Raw genomic sequence first — 15,878 nt, 5'->3', positions numbered from 1 at the left:
CCGACCCCTCATATTGTCCATATAACAAAATCTCTGAATGAAAGTATGAGTACATTCCTGCAGTAGAGGAGGAGGTAAAATAACATCTACAAAATGTTATTTTGAGTAGGGGGGACCAAACAAGTGCGTAGCAGCCTTTTAAAACATTTGTCTTTGCCCCGTGTGCTATGCATACATGGTCGTTCTCTAAAAGAAAATGACTGTGCAGGTATAGCAGAGGACATTGTGTCAAAGACGGGGGGGATTGTGATGGAGGACACTGATTATTATGAGACACGTTCCTCTGATGACACTACGATTCTTAGAATATCAACAATATTAGAAAACAAAATATCCTGCTTATCCATTTGACATATACGCGGCACGGTGGACGACTGGTTAGAGCGTCAGCCTCACAGTTCTGAGGACCCGGGTTCAATCCCCAGCCCCGCCTGTGTGGAGTTTGCATGTTCTCCCCGTGCCTGTGTGGGTTTTCTCCGGGCACTCCGGTTTCCTCCCACATCCCAAAAACATGCATTAATTGGAGACTCTAAATTGCCCGTAGGCATGACAGTGAGTGCAAATGGCTGTTTGTTTCTATGTGCCCTGCGATTGACTGGCAACCAGTTCAGGGTGTACCCTGTCTCCTGCCTGATGACAGCTGGGATAGGCTCCAGCACGCCTGCGACCCTAGTGAGGAGAAGCGGCTCAGAAAATGGATGGATAGATCAATTTTATACCACTTATCCCATACAGGATTACCCCTAGGGGTTGTTCAGGCTAGTCTAGTTGACTTTAATACTCCACAATGATGTTTAAAGCATGATGTCCACTCGTCACTTGTCACGTTTTTGGCTTGAGGAGGAGACAGAGTTGTTTGCTGCAATAGATTAGTGCACTGAATAAAATTAGTCACCTTAATTGATTTAAACTGCCTTATATTTCTGAATAAGCAGCTTTGGTAAATTAGGGAGAACAGTAAAAAGGGGATTAAAAAACAGGTTTGAGCAGAATTTAGAATTTTTGGGGGGCTCAAATCAAAGTAATTTTGTTTTTTAAATAATAGTACTGTACTGAAAACTTATCAATGATGTCATCAGTGACGAGTCGACTCGACTGTCATCCCATTAGTGTCGACCTAGAAAAATTAGAAGTCATGGGAGTCCCTGCTGAGCTGTAGCATATCCCAGCTGACTACAGTTGGGAGAAGTACGTACGGTTAGGTCCTTAGTAAGAATTTCAAACAATTAAAACTGCTCTTAAATGTAAGGTTACTATGGGAGATTGCATGATCATTTGCATTAACAAAGAAGCAGCTAAAACATATAGTAAACTTGTGTCCATGGTGGTTTAGCTTTCAGGGGTCAAGCTGATCAAAAAGGTAAACAGTGTGAGGAAATATGAACCTTATGCAAACATCCATCCATCCATCTTTCTGTACCGCTTTATCCTCACTAGGGTGGTGGGCATGGTGGAGCACAGAATTTGAGGTTTGCATTCAAAATTTAAGAAAGAAATCTGGTACATAATGGGGCTTTCCCACCGCAGGAACCTTTGCGGGAACTTCCCTAGCTACCCTGGTATCTTGAGTTCCCCCCGTGTCACCACCAAATAAAACTACCAAGATATGGAAGGTTCCCCCTTATTTCATTCCTCCTGGCGGGTAGGGTCTTCTGAGTGCTACTAGGAGCCTTTGAGGGGCCGGGGTGTGCTGACGAACGTTGATTCATTGACAGACCTCTGTGGGCGTTTACTTTATCAGAATCAGAATCAGAATCAGAATCATCTTTATTTGCCAAGTATGTCCAAAACACACAAGGAATTTGTCTCCGGTAGTTGGAGCCGCTCTAGTACAACAAACAGTCAATTTACAGAACACTTTGGGGACATAAAGACATTGACAAAAAACAATTGTGCAAAAAGATGCAGAGTCCTCTACCACTTAGAGCAGTTCGAACGACTAATATTGCAATAGTCCGGTGAAATGACCATTGTGCAAAGGGCGCTGAGACTTCAAGGAGTGTATGCGGTTTAAAGTGACAAGTAGTGCGATCATCTGGGACAATGTCGGTTGTGCAAATGTTACAGATACTCCTCAATCAGTGTGCAAATGGAGCAGATGCTACTCTGGCATGAGTGGCCAGTATATGCAAATAGTGCAGCATGGCGAGACAACTACAGTGAGTGCACAAGTAATAAATAATTGGCCCCACAGAAATGTGACAACGAACTCAAGTCAAAAAATTGCCAGCTTGTTGTAATGGAATTATAGGTTAGGTGTTTAAGAAGTTGATCGCAAGAGGGAAGAAGCTGTTGGAATGTCTACTAGTTCTAGTTAGCGTTGATCGGTAGCGCCTACCTGAGGGAAGGAGCTGGAAGAGCTGGTGACCGGGGTGCAGACGGTCCGAGAGGATTTTGCACGCCCTTGTCTTAGTTCTGGCAGCGTGCAAGTCCTCAATGGTGGGTAGGGGGTTACCGACAATCCTTTCAGCAGTTTTGATTGTCCGTTGCAGTCGGAGCTTGTCCTTTTTTGTAGCAGCACCAAACCAGACTGTGATGGAAGAACACAGGACCGATTCGATGACCGCTGTGTAGAACTGTCTCAGCAGCTCCGGTGGCAGGCCGTGCTTTCTCAGAAGCCGCAGGAAGTACATCCTCTGCTGGGCCTTTTTGAGGACGGAGTTGATGTTGTTCGCCCACTTCAGGTCCTGAGAGATTGTAATTCCCAGGAACTTGAAGGTCTCGACGGTTGACACAAGGCAGCTGGACAACGTGAGGGGCAGCTGTGGCGAAGGATGCCTCCTGAAGTCCACGATCATCTCTACCGTCTTGAGCGTGTTCAGCTCCAGGTTGTGTCGCCCGCACCACAGCTCCAGCCGCTCCGCTTCCTGTCGATATGCAGACTCGTCACCGTCCTTGATGAGGCCGATGACAGTGGTGTCATCTGCAAACTTCAGGAGCTTGACAGTCGGGTTCGCTGAGGTGCAGTCGTTCGTGTAGAGAGAGAAGAGCAGCGGAGAGAGGACACAACCTTGGGGCGCCCCAGTGCTGATGCTGCGTGTGGATGAGCATTCATAGAGCTGCCATTACTGAATGCGGCCTTCCGCAAGGCTAGAAAAAAGAGCATTAAAATACATTGAAAAGCAAAACTTCCAAACACCGATCTTTACGTTTTCTCTTTGAGACACACTTGGTGGACAAGGAGCAGGCTGGACAAACTCTGTGCTTGCAGAGGTTACGTCAGCGAAGAGCCGCAGTGGCGGACTCAGCGAGAGCTGCTGGCGCCCCTAACCCTAACCCACCTGAGCGGTGCCTCAGCCTGAAGCCTGCAGATGACTACTGATTTATTTTTCTCAAATTTGTAGTGGACTGTGTAAGGCTTCAGGCTCATTTCCCGATTGCAATTTCCAGCTGATAAATCACATCTATAGTCATCTGCAAGCTTCTGTTTCACAATCTATTTAGGTATGTCATCTCAACAAAATAGAATAAATATATTCTAATTTATTGAAATGTACCCGTATATAATAAAACTCCCTACCTCAAAGACTGTCTGCTGCCAGGTTGGCATTGCAAATGTGAATCAGTTCTCAATGGCCTCACTTGGATAAAGGGTTAGGTTTTAAAGTGATCAAAAATATTTGAAATTTAGATTAAGATAAAAAAATAATACATTAACTTGAAAGCTTGAAATACCTTTTTTTTTTAGATCCAGTAGGTGTCAGTATTGAGTAACATCAGCCTCATTTGCTTAAGTTACCCTGAACTAATAACTAAACACAAACCACATGGGCCACAGGAACCTTTTTCTACCAGGAACTCCTGCTACAAGAAACTCAACATTCTTTAGCTGGTTGGAAAAGCCCCGTTAGTTAATTTTATTTACTAAAGTGCATCTGGTACATTGTTGTTCCATGTTCATCTATTCTTAGAGACAATAGTTCTTCATTTCATTTTCTGACTAAGTATAATTTTATACAATTTATCTTGGGTGTCATCTTGTGTAAATTATTCTATAGTTGATTATATAGTCCCCATTATCTGCACTGTTAATGACCACTTTGTCATGTGCCTGCATGCTTAGTCTCCAAAAGCACACCTGCATGCAAAGGCATAACTGTTTTTTAATACACATACAACACCATAATGACTGTAAATGAATAGCTATAAAGGAGGTAATGGATGTTAAACACATACAACCACTTTTTGTTACACACAGTAGTGTAATGAAACTTGGTGTTGGTTTAGAGGCTACTAAATTTAGCTGAAACCTTTATGTACAGGCACAGAAATTTACATTCATCATAATATTGGAAACAAATCAGGGCACTCAGCAGAAAACAAAACCTGAATTTAAGACTGTTCTATATCAAATCTGTTTCCTTTGCAACATCTCCCTGATCTCACTGGTAACTAGTGATGTATCGTTCACAAACGACCTGCCGGCTCTTTGAGGTGAACCATGGAAGCTGGCTCCTGATTAGGAGCTGATTTGTTGGTTTTTTTGTGTCTTTCTTTCTGTTAAAGCTACATATGATTGATCAAGATGTGTGACATTGTCATGTGTGGCCACATTAAGCAGAAGGGGAAAATGGGGCGGTTACAGACACACAGCACAGTGAGCACACAAACTGGAGACACTAAGGTGAAAAAATGGGAATCAAAACACAAGGTACATTTTGAAGTTAATAGATAGTTCGAGGGGGCGGCACGGTGGACGACTGGTTAGAGCGTCTGCCTCACAGTTCTGAGGACCTGGGTTCAATCCCTGGCCCCGCCTGTGTGGAGTTTGGATGTTCTACCTGTTCTCCGGGCACTCCGGTTTCCTCCAACATCCCAAAAACATGCATGGTAGGTTAATTGAAGACTCCAAATTGCTCATAGGTTTGAATGTGAGTGCGGTTGGTTGTTTCTTTGTATGTGCCCTGCGATTGGCTGGCAACCAGTTCATGGTGTAGCCCGCATACTGTCCGAAGATAGCTGGGATAGGCTCCAGCACTCCCGCAACCCCTGTGAGGATAAGCGGCTCAGAAAATGGATGGATGGATGGATAGTTCGAGGGCAGAGTGAAAACAAAATTAAAATTTCATATCCGGAATGCTCCACAAACAACCTGAATTAGGCATGTGTGTTCATACATTACTTGAGTTAAAGAAGAAAAAAATAGGCAAGAGAAACTGTTGTTCATCCTTAACATCCATGTGGCTACTGCAATAATTCAATAATACATAAAAATATTACGCATTTTGATGGTCCTTTGTTTGTAATTTACAGTCTATTTTGCAGCCCTCTATGTGAATTAATAAAATAATATAGTAATGTGTATCCAATATAATGTATTGTTTTGAATTAGTAATTCACTTGAGCCATCATTTGGCAATAAATTAATTGAAGAGACAAAAAAAAAATTGAGGAGCCTCTTGGGAGCCGAAATAGCTGGCTCTTTTTAGAGAGCCAAATCTAAAAAAAAACGGCTCTTGAAAAAGAGCCGAAATTCCCCATTACACATGCAGCTATGAAGGCAAGCACGGGGAGAACATGAAAACTCCACACAAGGATTTGTACCCAGAGCTCCTAACTGTGAGGCAGCTGTGCCCATTCCCTATTGACTGCATCTTGCAAAATGGCACTGTGAGAGGTTATTTAATACTTGAAGAAGGGTGATAACGAGGTTATTCACCTGACATTTTAAACGGATACAGCTATCACATCTTAATGACTCGCCCATAAATATGCAGCTATGAAAAATGAAAGAGGTGTACTTTGTCAGAACATTAATTATTTATCACTGCACAAGATATCAACACCCCGCTTAAGAGTCTGGTCCCCCCCCCCCCCCACCCCCCCCCCCCCCATCCCCCCTCGGCCAAAGTAGGGAGACAAGCTCTCATTTTCTCCCTCACTATATCTTTACATTGAACTAATTGCACAGAAAAAAAAATTCAGCCTTCATTATCATCTCCCTCAATATCACAACAGCGCTTTAGAATCCCTGAGCAAACACAATATAGACCACATCTGCACAACCGCCGCTTCTGCAGTCCCAAAGACACTTGTTTCTTTGTTTGAGACTCTGGCCTCATCCCCATTGTCATGTTAATTACCTGTTTGCTCTGTTTTTGAGTCACTACCCACCAGCCATCAAAGCCTCTCCCAGCTTTTCATCTCAAGCTGCCCATTTCTACCTGTAATTAGGTTTAGGTGTAGAAGAAAATGGATTTTGTTAGCACCATGCAGTGGGGAAAAAGGCATTAGGAAGTCTCTGTGGCAGTTCTGGGACTAGCCTTTAACAGTGTATAATTGATCGGAGCTGTCATGGGGACATGGCTTCATGTGGTAGGTGGATGATTACTGTATCCTTATGTGTCATACTTGATGCAGAAGTGGTCAGGATTTTACAGCATACAGGTATGTACTATACATGCATATGCCATTGCCTACAATTGTACAAATATAACACAATAAGCTGTTATCTTTCCTGTAGCTGTGTCTTTAAAAGTGAGTGGGTGGGGTATCTGGTGTGCATTTGTATGTGCATTCAGGCACTCACAGATGAATATGCAGTATGTTGCATTGAGGGTAGACGTTTTGTGCAAGTTAGTGTGTATGTATGTTTGTATTCGTGGTGGCTGAGGAGAGGAGAGACTGGGCTGTGGTCACAACAATTCAACAGCAAGATGTGAAAATGATCAGAAGATCAGGTTATGAATGTTGTGTGATAAAAAGTAGAGTGAACATAAATAATTGTTTGTATCAAGCCTTACATAGCATTTTCAACATCCTCAGTAGTGACCTATTATTGTAGAGATTACATTATATCGAAGTACAGACTTCAGTAGTATAATTACACTAGAATTATATCGTTCATTAGATGAGTCATTTCATTGTTTTAAGTGTACGCTATCCTTCATGTGTGAAATGTACACTTTTTTGACAGTTCTATGCGTAAAGTAGCAATACAGTAAGGATGCTTATGCTGCTCTGTTGAGCTTCAGTAGTATAAAATGAAAGAGCCCTGATACCTCTGGTGTTTGGATGGGCTTTCTCTTTACTGAAGATGGACAGCCCTACATTATTAATCATAAAACACTCCTGCATTGCTATTTCATCTTTTAAGCCCAGCTAGCTGGGAATTGGGCTTTATGTTAGAGCGGCTCACCTTTAGTATGCATTAATGTGTGCCTTGGCTGTAACGTTTTGTTTGTATAATGCTTTTTATCTCTTCTCCCCCTAGTAACACCCAGTGGGAGGCTAAATGGTACCTATTGTTTATCCATTTATCCAGCCATCCACACACCAACCTACCTAGCAACTCACCTGAATATGATCAATTCCATTTTGGTTTGTGTATTTTCTTGACTAATCTAATCTTGATTTTATGTAATTGATGTTCTGTTAGCAATGTCTTTTAGTTATTCTTAGTGTTGATACAACTCAGCAGCGTTGAAAATGTTGCCATGCAAGACTTTACCTCAATGCTCCTCTCCTGTGGGGACGGTCACAAGGGAAGCCCCCCGTGGTGACCATGGCTGTCACATGCTATTTTTGTGATGCCAAAGAATGATTGGTTCCGTGGCGCTGGAGTGTGGACTCTGACAACACAGTAGGAAATCAGTCCACACCTGGGAGAAGAAACATTGGCAGAATGTGAAATCTTTGTGAGCAAGGTCACTCAAAAGGTCATGATGTCACCTGTCTCTTTGTCATTGAGTATTCACAGACTGGCCTTGTGCTGATTAAATGGCGAATTTTATGGCTGAATTTCCTATCTGGCTCTCAGGAATGTCACAGAAACCTACCCAAACATAGCAAGAAACTAAAGGGGTTACATTGAAGAATTGTTAAAATCCATCATGCACATGTACTTCAGCAGCAAATATGTAAAACATGTTGTCGTCTGACTTGACAGTGTATCCACTTCTGTGGATAAAAAATAAAATAGAAAATGTCATCACTGCATTGTTTGACGGCTTTGTAAACATCGCTAGCAAGGATGGGTCTCTGACACACCGCAATGTTTTCCACTACATTAATTTAGTGTGTTGTCTGAGAAAACTATTAGGTAGTCTTCCTGATAATCCCTCTTGTGGTGACAGTTTCACTGATTAATTACCCAAATCTGAATGTGTCAAGAGGGAAGAGACTATAACACAGGTTAAAAGGGAAAAACAATAATATAGAGAATAGAGGCAGTGGAAAGGGTGACATAGACAACCACCTTATTCCACCAAATTACAATGATGTTACTCTCTTTTGTTTTCAGAGGTTGAAAGGCCTTTGTGTAGCACTGAGGGGACAGGTAGTAATGCATGTTTTTAAATTGTTACGTACACCAACTTGTTCACCAGAAGGCAAGCCACAAACCGTTCCTTGTTGGCTACAAAAAAAGGAAAGAGTGTAAATTTGAACCAATGGACTGTTTTATTTATTTATTTATTTTAATTGAAATGTTATACTGAATTTTACGGTGGCCTGGAAGTGCAAAACAATATAACAAATTGTGAAACACTTTAACATTTCAGAAAACAAATGAACAAAAGTCAAAACACTTACATTTCAGAAAACTAATTAACAAAAGTCAAAACACTTTTATATTTAAGTAAACAAATTAACAAAAGTCAAAACACTTTTATATTTCAGAAAACAAATGAACAAAAGTCAAAACACTTTTACATTTCAGAAAACAAATGAACAAAAGCCGAATAACTTTTACATTTCAGCAAAGTAACAAAAACCAAAACACTTTCACGTTTCAGAAAACAAATTAACAAAAAACGATACACTTTTACAATTCAGAAAACACAAAGTGTTTTGGCTTTTGTTAAATTGTTTTCTGAAATGTAAAAATGTTTCACAATTTGTTATATAGTTTTCCACTTCCAGGGCACTGTAGAATTGTCTGTAAAATGGAATACATGGATGTCAGTTGATTAATATCTCATCAAATCCAAATTTGTATATTATTTTCCCAACCAAACTGAAAACTGAAAAGGGATTAATAAAGCAGACAAATGTGGTAATTTGGGGGGGATGGTTAAATGTCATGGTGATTGAATAACTCTCAAGCTTTTATAGTTTTTTGGGGTTTATAATTACTCTGATTATACAGACAGTATATATATTTTTGTGTGTGTATCATTTTAAATGAATGGAGAGTCATGTTACAGGTCACAGAAATGTCAATTAAAAAAATAAACATTCTTGCTATGCTATATGAATACCAAATATGAATAAACAGCCATGTGTGAGGCGAGTTTATGTGCATGGAGATATCGCGAGACTATGTTATATATCCTCCACTCAATTAGCAATTGTTAAACAAGACCCTTTTAGTGTATGCCAATTTACATTTTGACTCACAATCGACTATAGATTACTCAATGGCTCTCTCTGCTGGCCAACCTCAAATATTGTATGGATGTGAACGATAAACTGTTTATCTGAACCCCCACCCTCCATAACACCTGAATAATGTCCCTGATTTGTTTTTAGTTACATCGTATTAAAGTATTTTATAGTATTTTATAGTAGCCTATTTGTGTGTATTGTTTGATGTATGGTATGGTAAAATCTATTGTCAGTCCCCAATATATGTGGAACATACAGAGAACTTTATTTATACGTCACTTTGAAAAACGTTTTTACGAAATGCTTGGACAGAAGAAGAAAACATTTATAAAATAATATATATTAACATTACAATAATAATAACACTCACAAGCATAAAAACACAAACAAACTAAAACAAAACAAAAAAACAAAGACAATCTGGAAAGTTTTTTGTTTGTTTGTTTGTTTTTAGGAAGTGATCTAAAAGATGTCACCAATTTTGATTGTCATCAATGATAATGCGGTAAAGCGCTAAGGGCACACAAAAAAGGGAGGTTCGGTGTAGTAACAACTCTTGTGTCCTGTTTGCCACAGTTAATAGGTTAGCAATCCCTCTTGTTCCATTGCCTTTCTCATTTGTTTCCAGATCTAAGTGGAAGTTTGCAAAATGTGTTAAAGACAAGGTCAGGGCATTAAACCGTCAATAAACACCACAACACATAATACCGCAGATTTACAGACACCTGAACTGACACATTTCACATCTGACACTAATAAAACAGTCCAAGAGACCATCACTGGTCTGAGTGCAGTAGTTGCCTTGTCGACCTTGCCCACTAGATTTCTAAAAATCTGTGCTGAGCAGTTTGCTACTACCTCAGTTTACTCAATTAGTTGACAGTGCACTACAGTCTGGATCATTTCCAAGGGCTTTGAAAAGTGCTGTCATTACAGTAGATCACTCCTTAAGAGAAGTGTTCTTAATGCCACCGTACTGAACAACTATCGACCCATATTAAAACTGCCGTTTTTAGGTAACCCCTTGAGAAAGTTGATTATAAACAGCTCTCTGGCTTTCCTCTACTGAATGACTGCTTTGATGATTTCCAGTTTGGTTTCAGCACTGAGACTGCTCTTATTTTATCAAGGTGACGAATGATACCTGTCTGAATACTGAAGTGGATCGTCTCAAGCTTTGTCCTTCTAGATCTGAGTGCTGCGCAGTGGCGAGGCCAGCCCTATATTGTCCCACCCTATTAATTTGAAAAAAATAATAAAAATAAATTAAAAATTTTTTTTATTTTTTTTTATTTTTAGGGGAAAAAAAGCAAATTCCGACGTGATAGCACACGCTTTGGCATTGACAGCAAATCTCGTGAAAATCGGTAGAGAAATGAACAGGTTATGACTTAATTTCAATATCCAAGCATTGCCTTTGAAGGGAACATCGAGCTTTCCAACATGACCGCCACGTAGGCACATCGGTTAGCCGGGTTGCTCCTGTATAGTCTTCATATCTCTAGTCAGAACCGCTACACACATTTCCAGCTGTGTTAACGCTACTGAGCAGGTTATGCTCGATTCACAACCCTGACACAATCTATGAAATGACACTTGACCACACGGCAATGCTTCAATGGCTCCTATTGAATTGCTCTAATGTTATGTGTCCGCACTTACTCGACAGGGTCTTGTAATGGTGCGTACCAAGTAGCTATTAGCTAATATGATAATTTGGCACTTGGAGCTATTGCTAGCTAATTGAGTAGCAAAGACCTTTTGCCCAGTGTATCTGATACAATATAAAATGTCGCCATGAAGTATCTTATGCCAAGACAGGGCGTGTTCATGTGTGTGTGTGTGTTTTAAAAAAATATATATATATTTTTTTATGTTGCAGAAAAACTTGACATGTCCTGCAAAGTCTTACCAAGAATCTCTATCGCTATCTCTATGTATAGTTTACATTGAAAATCAAAGTGTGTAAACACAAAACAGGATAAAATAGAACATGGTCATTGTTTGAGTGAAAATGACCCGAGATATATTTATATATCTCAAATGTGTCGTGACAGCTCACTTCCATTTCAACATTGCTTCTTCCAAACAGTCTCGTTTCCTTCCATCGCTTCAAGAGTTTCAGAACTGCATTGTTTAGCTCACACTGCCATCTATTGACTCAGACATGAAACAGCATAGTAACAAAAAGGTCACAGACTGGACCAGCCAAAATAAAAATCATGGGTATGTATATACTACATTTCTAACAGTGTTGTCTATTACTCAAACCAAAAGGCGAACTTATAAACAACTTATTGCTTCTTTAATAGAGCTAGACACTAGCCAAAATGTTCTAAATATTCCTTTCCTCTGAGATGAAATGCTCATGCTGTATTCATACTGTTACAAAAAGTCTGTGCTTTTCTGCCAATAAACCAGACTTTTATAATGTATTGAATAAATAAATAAATAGATATATTATTATTATTATTATTATTGGTGAGGCTAGCCCTATTTTGGGTCATCCACCAAATGGTCTTTTTCAAGGTCTGAAAAGTTGGATCAAATTTCAGGAGGGTTCCTTTTCAAAATTAGGTAATGGGCTCAGCCCACCCAAAGTATTCAAACTAGATTTGCCCCTGTTGGAGGACTGGGTAAGGATCCCGGATCCTGCTTTAAAATGGTTCATGTCCGATCTTGAGGACAGGAAGTACTGTACTTGTTCAAATCGGAAACTGTTGGTCAGACCAAATGGCAGTGACTTGTGTGGTAGCCAAGGGGTCCATCCTGGGATCTCTCTTGCTCAGTTTTTACATACTAACCCTCGGCCAGTTAATACGCAGTAATAACATGTCCTACCATAAGTAAGTGTGCGCAAGCTTTCCATCCCACTGAGAGCAGGTGAATTTTTTAATACAGTCCATTTTCTGACTGACATATATTGAGTACTGACAATAAAATTCAAACTATTTTGTCAATGGGGGGGTTGGCAATTCCAGTGTTGCACCTCCCCGAACGACCACTGCCAGTTGGGCCGGTTTTGGCCTGCGGGCCATACGTTTGACACCACTGCTCTAAAGCATAAAAATCAGGTAAAAAAAATAAATCTTGCGAAATCTTTAACAGCCACATTAAATCAATATTGTCATCAGCATTTTACCATCTCAAAATCACTGTCTAAACCATCAATAAAGAGACCCTTATCCATCTCTTCCAGGTTAGATTACAATAACGGTCTAAAAATGAGTTGAAAGAAAACTGGTGTCCATCCAGAAAGCTGCTGCTCGAGTCCTGACTATAACCCGCAAGTATGACCAAACCAGTCCTGTGCTTAGGTCTCTGCACTGGGTTCCTGCTGCTCAGAGAATACTATACTTTAAAACAGTTTTGCTTGTGTGTAAGTCTCTCCATGGCCTAGCACCAAAGTACATCTCTGATATGTTGTCCTGTTACAGTACAGCAATTTTGACAATGGTGGGTGCTGTTACTTTTTTGCTCCCTTAATTACTCGCAGTGGACCTAGCAACCCCTTGCATGGCCGCTCATTGGTGTATGGATGCATGTGTGAATGGATGAATGTGAGCCTCTGTAAATCGCTTTGGGCACCGTGATGGCGTAGATAAACATACAACGAAGAGCAAGTATGAATGGATGTTTGATGTTTTCATGTTTTTCTTCACTATTATTTTTGTTATAGCCGCCTCTTGGAAAAGTTATTTCGACCATCTGTATGTTCCAGGACTGGAAAAATGCTACCATACCATAAAGTGCTTTAAACGTGCACGCATTGTACCAGTTACTCAATGATGTCTCTGTTTGTGACGTCAGCGAAGATGAAAGTGCAAAGGAACATTTCAGCTTGAACATTGGCTCAAGGTAGTTGTGTCTAATGACTAAAGCTCACATACATGTTCAATTGGTCCCATATGAACCATCCCGAACCATGAGAACCTCAAGGACAGGTCTACCGCTGCTGCCCAGAGTCAGAACTAAAAAAGGTGAAGCTGCCTTTCAGGTCCATGCATTTACACTCTGGAACAGTCTTCCTGAGTGAGACAGGCCTCTACTCTGACAATGTTTTAAGTCCAGGCTGAAAACAATTGTTCAGCTGTGCATGCATTATGCATATTACAACTGAAAGTGTTCTATCCGCACTCTTGTCTTTTACTTTATTTTGACGAATTACTATTGATGTTTTAATTGTGATTTTGTGATTTTAACTTGTCTTTCTCCATTTCTTTTGGAAAGTACTATGATTTTCCTCTTTATGAATTGTACTATACAAATAAATCCACCTTTTCTTGTCTTGATTGATCCTGTAGATGGAAGCTCGACTGATAGACCCATGCTGCTTTACAAGTCATCAGTAAAACCTAAAAAAAACAACAACAAAAATCTAAAATCACACGGAAGCAAAAGTAATGGTGTTAAAACTGGAGTGATGTGATGTCGTCGGTTTGACTCAGTGAGAACTGCCTGTATTTGCTCCATTCTGTGCATAAATATTGATTAAAATATCTAAAACCTTGACCAATGTTGACTATTAATTTTTCATGATGATTATCTTTTTGATACAGCTTTTTATGCATCTAGTCCTGGCTAGGGCAAATACAATATGTTGATATTTGATTCAAATAATCTTTACTTTTTACAGTCTTGTGTCTGATTTCTTTGATGAATTTTTTTATTTTAACATGCCCCTTTGTTCACTGTAATCCTTGCTTTTTTAAGTCTTTCACGCCTTGTGTTTAATGTCTTTGCGTGATTTTTTTTCCAGATCCCTTTGTTCACTGTACTGCACACCAAAGTGTGGTAATTGCTTGTTTCACCCTGCAATGTGATTATAGCGATCTGTAAAATATCATTCAGATACATTCATTTAAATGTTCGTCTCTTTCATTTACACGCTTGTTGTATTTGTAATAGTTTGCGTTTAGAAGTGAAGCACACCTGTGGAAGCATTACAAGAGGTCAAACAGTAGATGTCTCCCTCGTCATGCAGCTGTGCGTTTTCATTGCCACTCCGCACTACAGATGACAGAGACGCCATTTTGAAAAACAAATTGTTCATAGCACACCCGCTCAGAGAACTGGAACTATGCCGCGGGGCCGGCCTCGCAAACCGAGACTTAAACCCGACGACGAAACAGGTAATAAGTCCCAAAATGCAGCGAATAAAAAATATAGATTGTAGTCTGTCCAAAAAAGCCGGTGTTTTTTTGAATAAACACTTCTAGGTCGTATGTAATAACACTTAAATGTAGTACATATAGTCCCCGGATATAGTATTGCGGGTGGGCTTTGCTTTGTGCGGCGAAGGAGTGATTGAGGCGGAATGATATTAATAGTATTTCGGTGGCTCTTCTGACTGACTTCCAGTCTAAATCGATGCTCGGAAAGAGACCAACTGCGTTACCGACGGTCGATTTCTACCTGCGTATTTTGTGCCATTGTGGTGTTTGTCCGCAATTTTCCATTAGCATGTTTTTGCTAACTCGCTCGTCGTTTTGCTACTACTAGCTTAAACGCTAACTCGTCCAATTGTGGCTGTCGTTTGGATGTTGTCAAACAGTCCGACGAACCCCGTCCAGCTGCTGACGGTTAGTTTATGTGTGGGAGAAGTTACACTAACCACGCATAGAAAAAATACTCTTGTCTGTATTCGGGCTATCACATCATAACAACATCATTGTTGTAGTCCTGCACTGGCGAAATAAATGAACTGTTGGTAAAACGTGTCAGTCGTCAACATTTATGACGTAATTTCAGTGTTTGTGAACCGGAGGCGCATGTTGTCGCGTCAAAATGCAGGCGGTTATGAGAAAACATTTAACAAGAAAATTGCACAACGGAAACGTTCATGTCACAAACGCAACACTTGGCAAACCGTTCTGAACAGCACTGTTTGATATGATTGACTATTACGTTAATTCACAGTGAAGGTGGTACTATAATTATCTACACATATGTTATGGCCATATGAATATGATAAAACAATGAGGGTGGGCGTTCTCTGGAGTGAACATTCCAACACTTAAAATGAATGCATTCTCCCCCTCCTTAATGACAGTTATAAAACGAACAACAAAATCACCAAGTCCGATGAAGTTAGGACTTGTAAATAAAAACAGCACAGTGATTTGCAAATCCTTCTCTACCAATATTCAATTGAATACATTACAAAGATAAGATATTTCATCTTCAAACTGAGAAACCTCCGTACCGCTTAGCCCTACTAGGGTCGCAGGTGTGTCCCAGCTATCTTTGGGCAAGAGGTGAGGTACACCCTGAACTGGTCGCCAGCCAATTGCAAGGCACATATAAACAACAATTCTCACTCACCTTCATACCTACGGGCAATAATAGGGTCTTCAATCAATCTACCATGCATGTATTGGTATGTGGGAGGAAACTGGTTTACCTGGAGAAAACCCACGCAGAAGAACATGCAAACTCCACACAAGCGAGGCCAGATTTGAACCCAGGTCCTCAGAACTGTGAGGCAGATGTGCTGAGCAGTTGTCCCACTGTGCTGCCTGGCAAATATTCACTTATAATTTGTTGCCTGC

General features: G+C 40.3%; 1 protein-coding gene across 1 annotated transcript in view; it reads left to right on the top strand.

Annotated features, from left to right (window-relative positions):
• Positions 1–14,376: 14,376 nt before the first annotated feature.
• Positions 14,377–15,878, top strand: part of LOC133401195 (zinc finger protein 236-like) — a 44,170-nt gene continuing 42,668 nt past the window's right edge. Inside the window, exon 1 of the mRNA XM_061673882.1 lies at positions 14,377–14,459. Coding sequence (XP_061529866.1) covers positions 14,408–14,459 — 52 coding nt within the window. The 5' untranslated portion in view covers positions 14,377–14,407. The remainder of the gene's footprint in view (positions 14,460–15,878) is intronic.

This window comes from Phycodurus eques, chromosome 4 (assembly GCF_024500275.1).
Source record: "Phycodurus eques isolate BA_2022a chromosome 4, UOR_Pequ_1.1, whole genome shotgun sequence".
NCBI lineage: Eukaryota > Metazoa > Chordata > Actinopteri > Syngnathiformes > Syngnathidae > Phycodurus > Phycodurus eques.
This window is presented reverse-complemented; position numbering and strand designations above follow the sequence as displayed.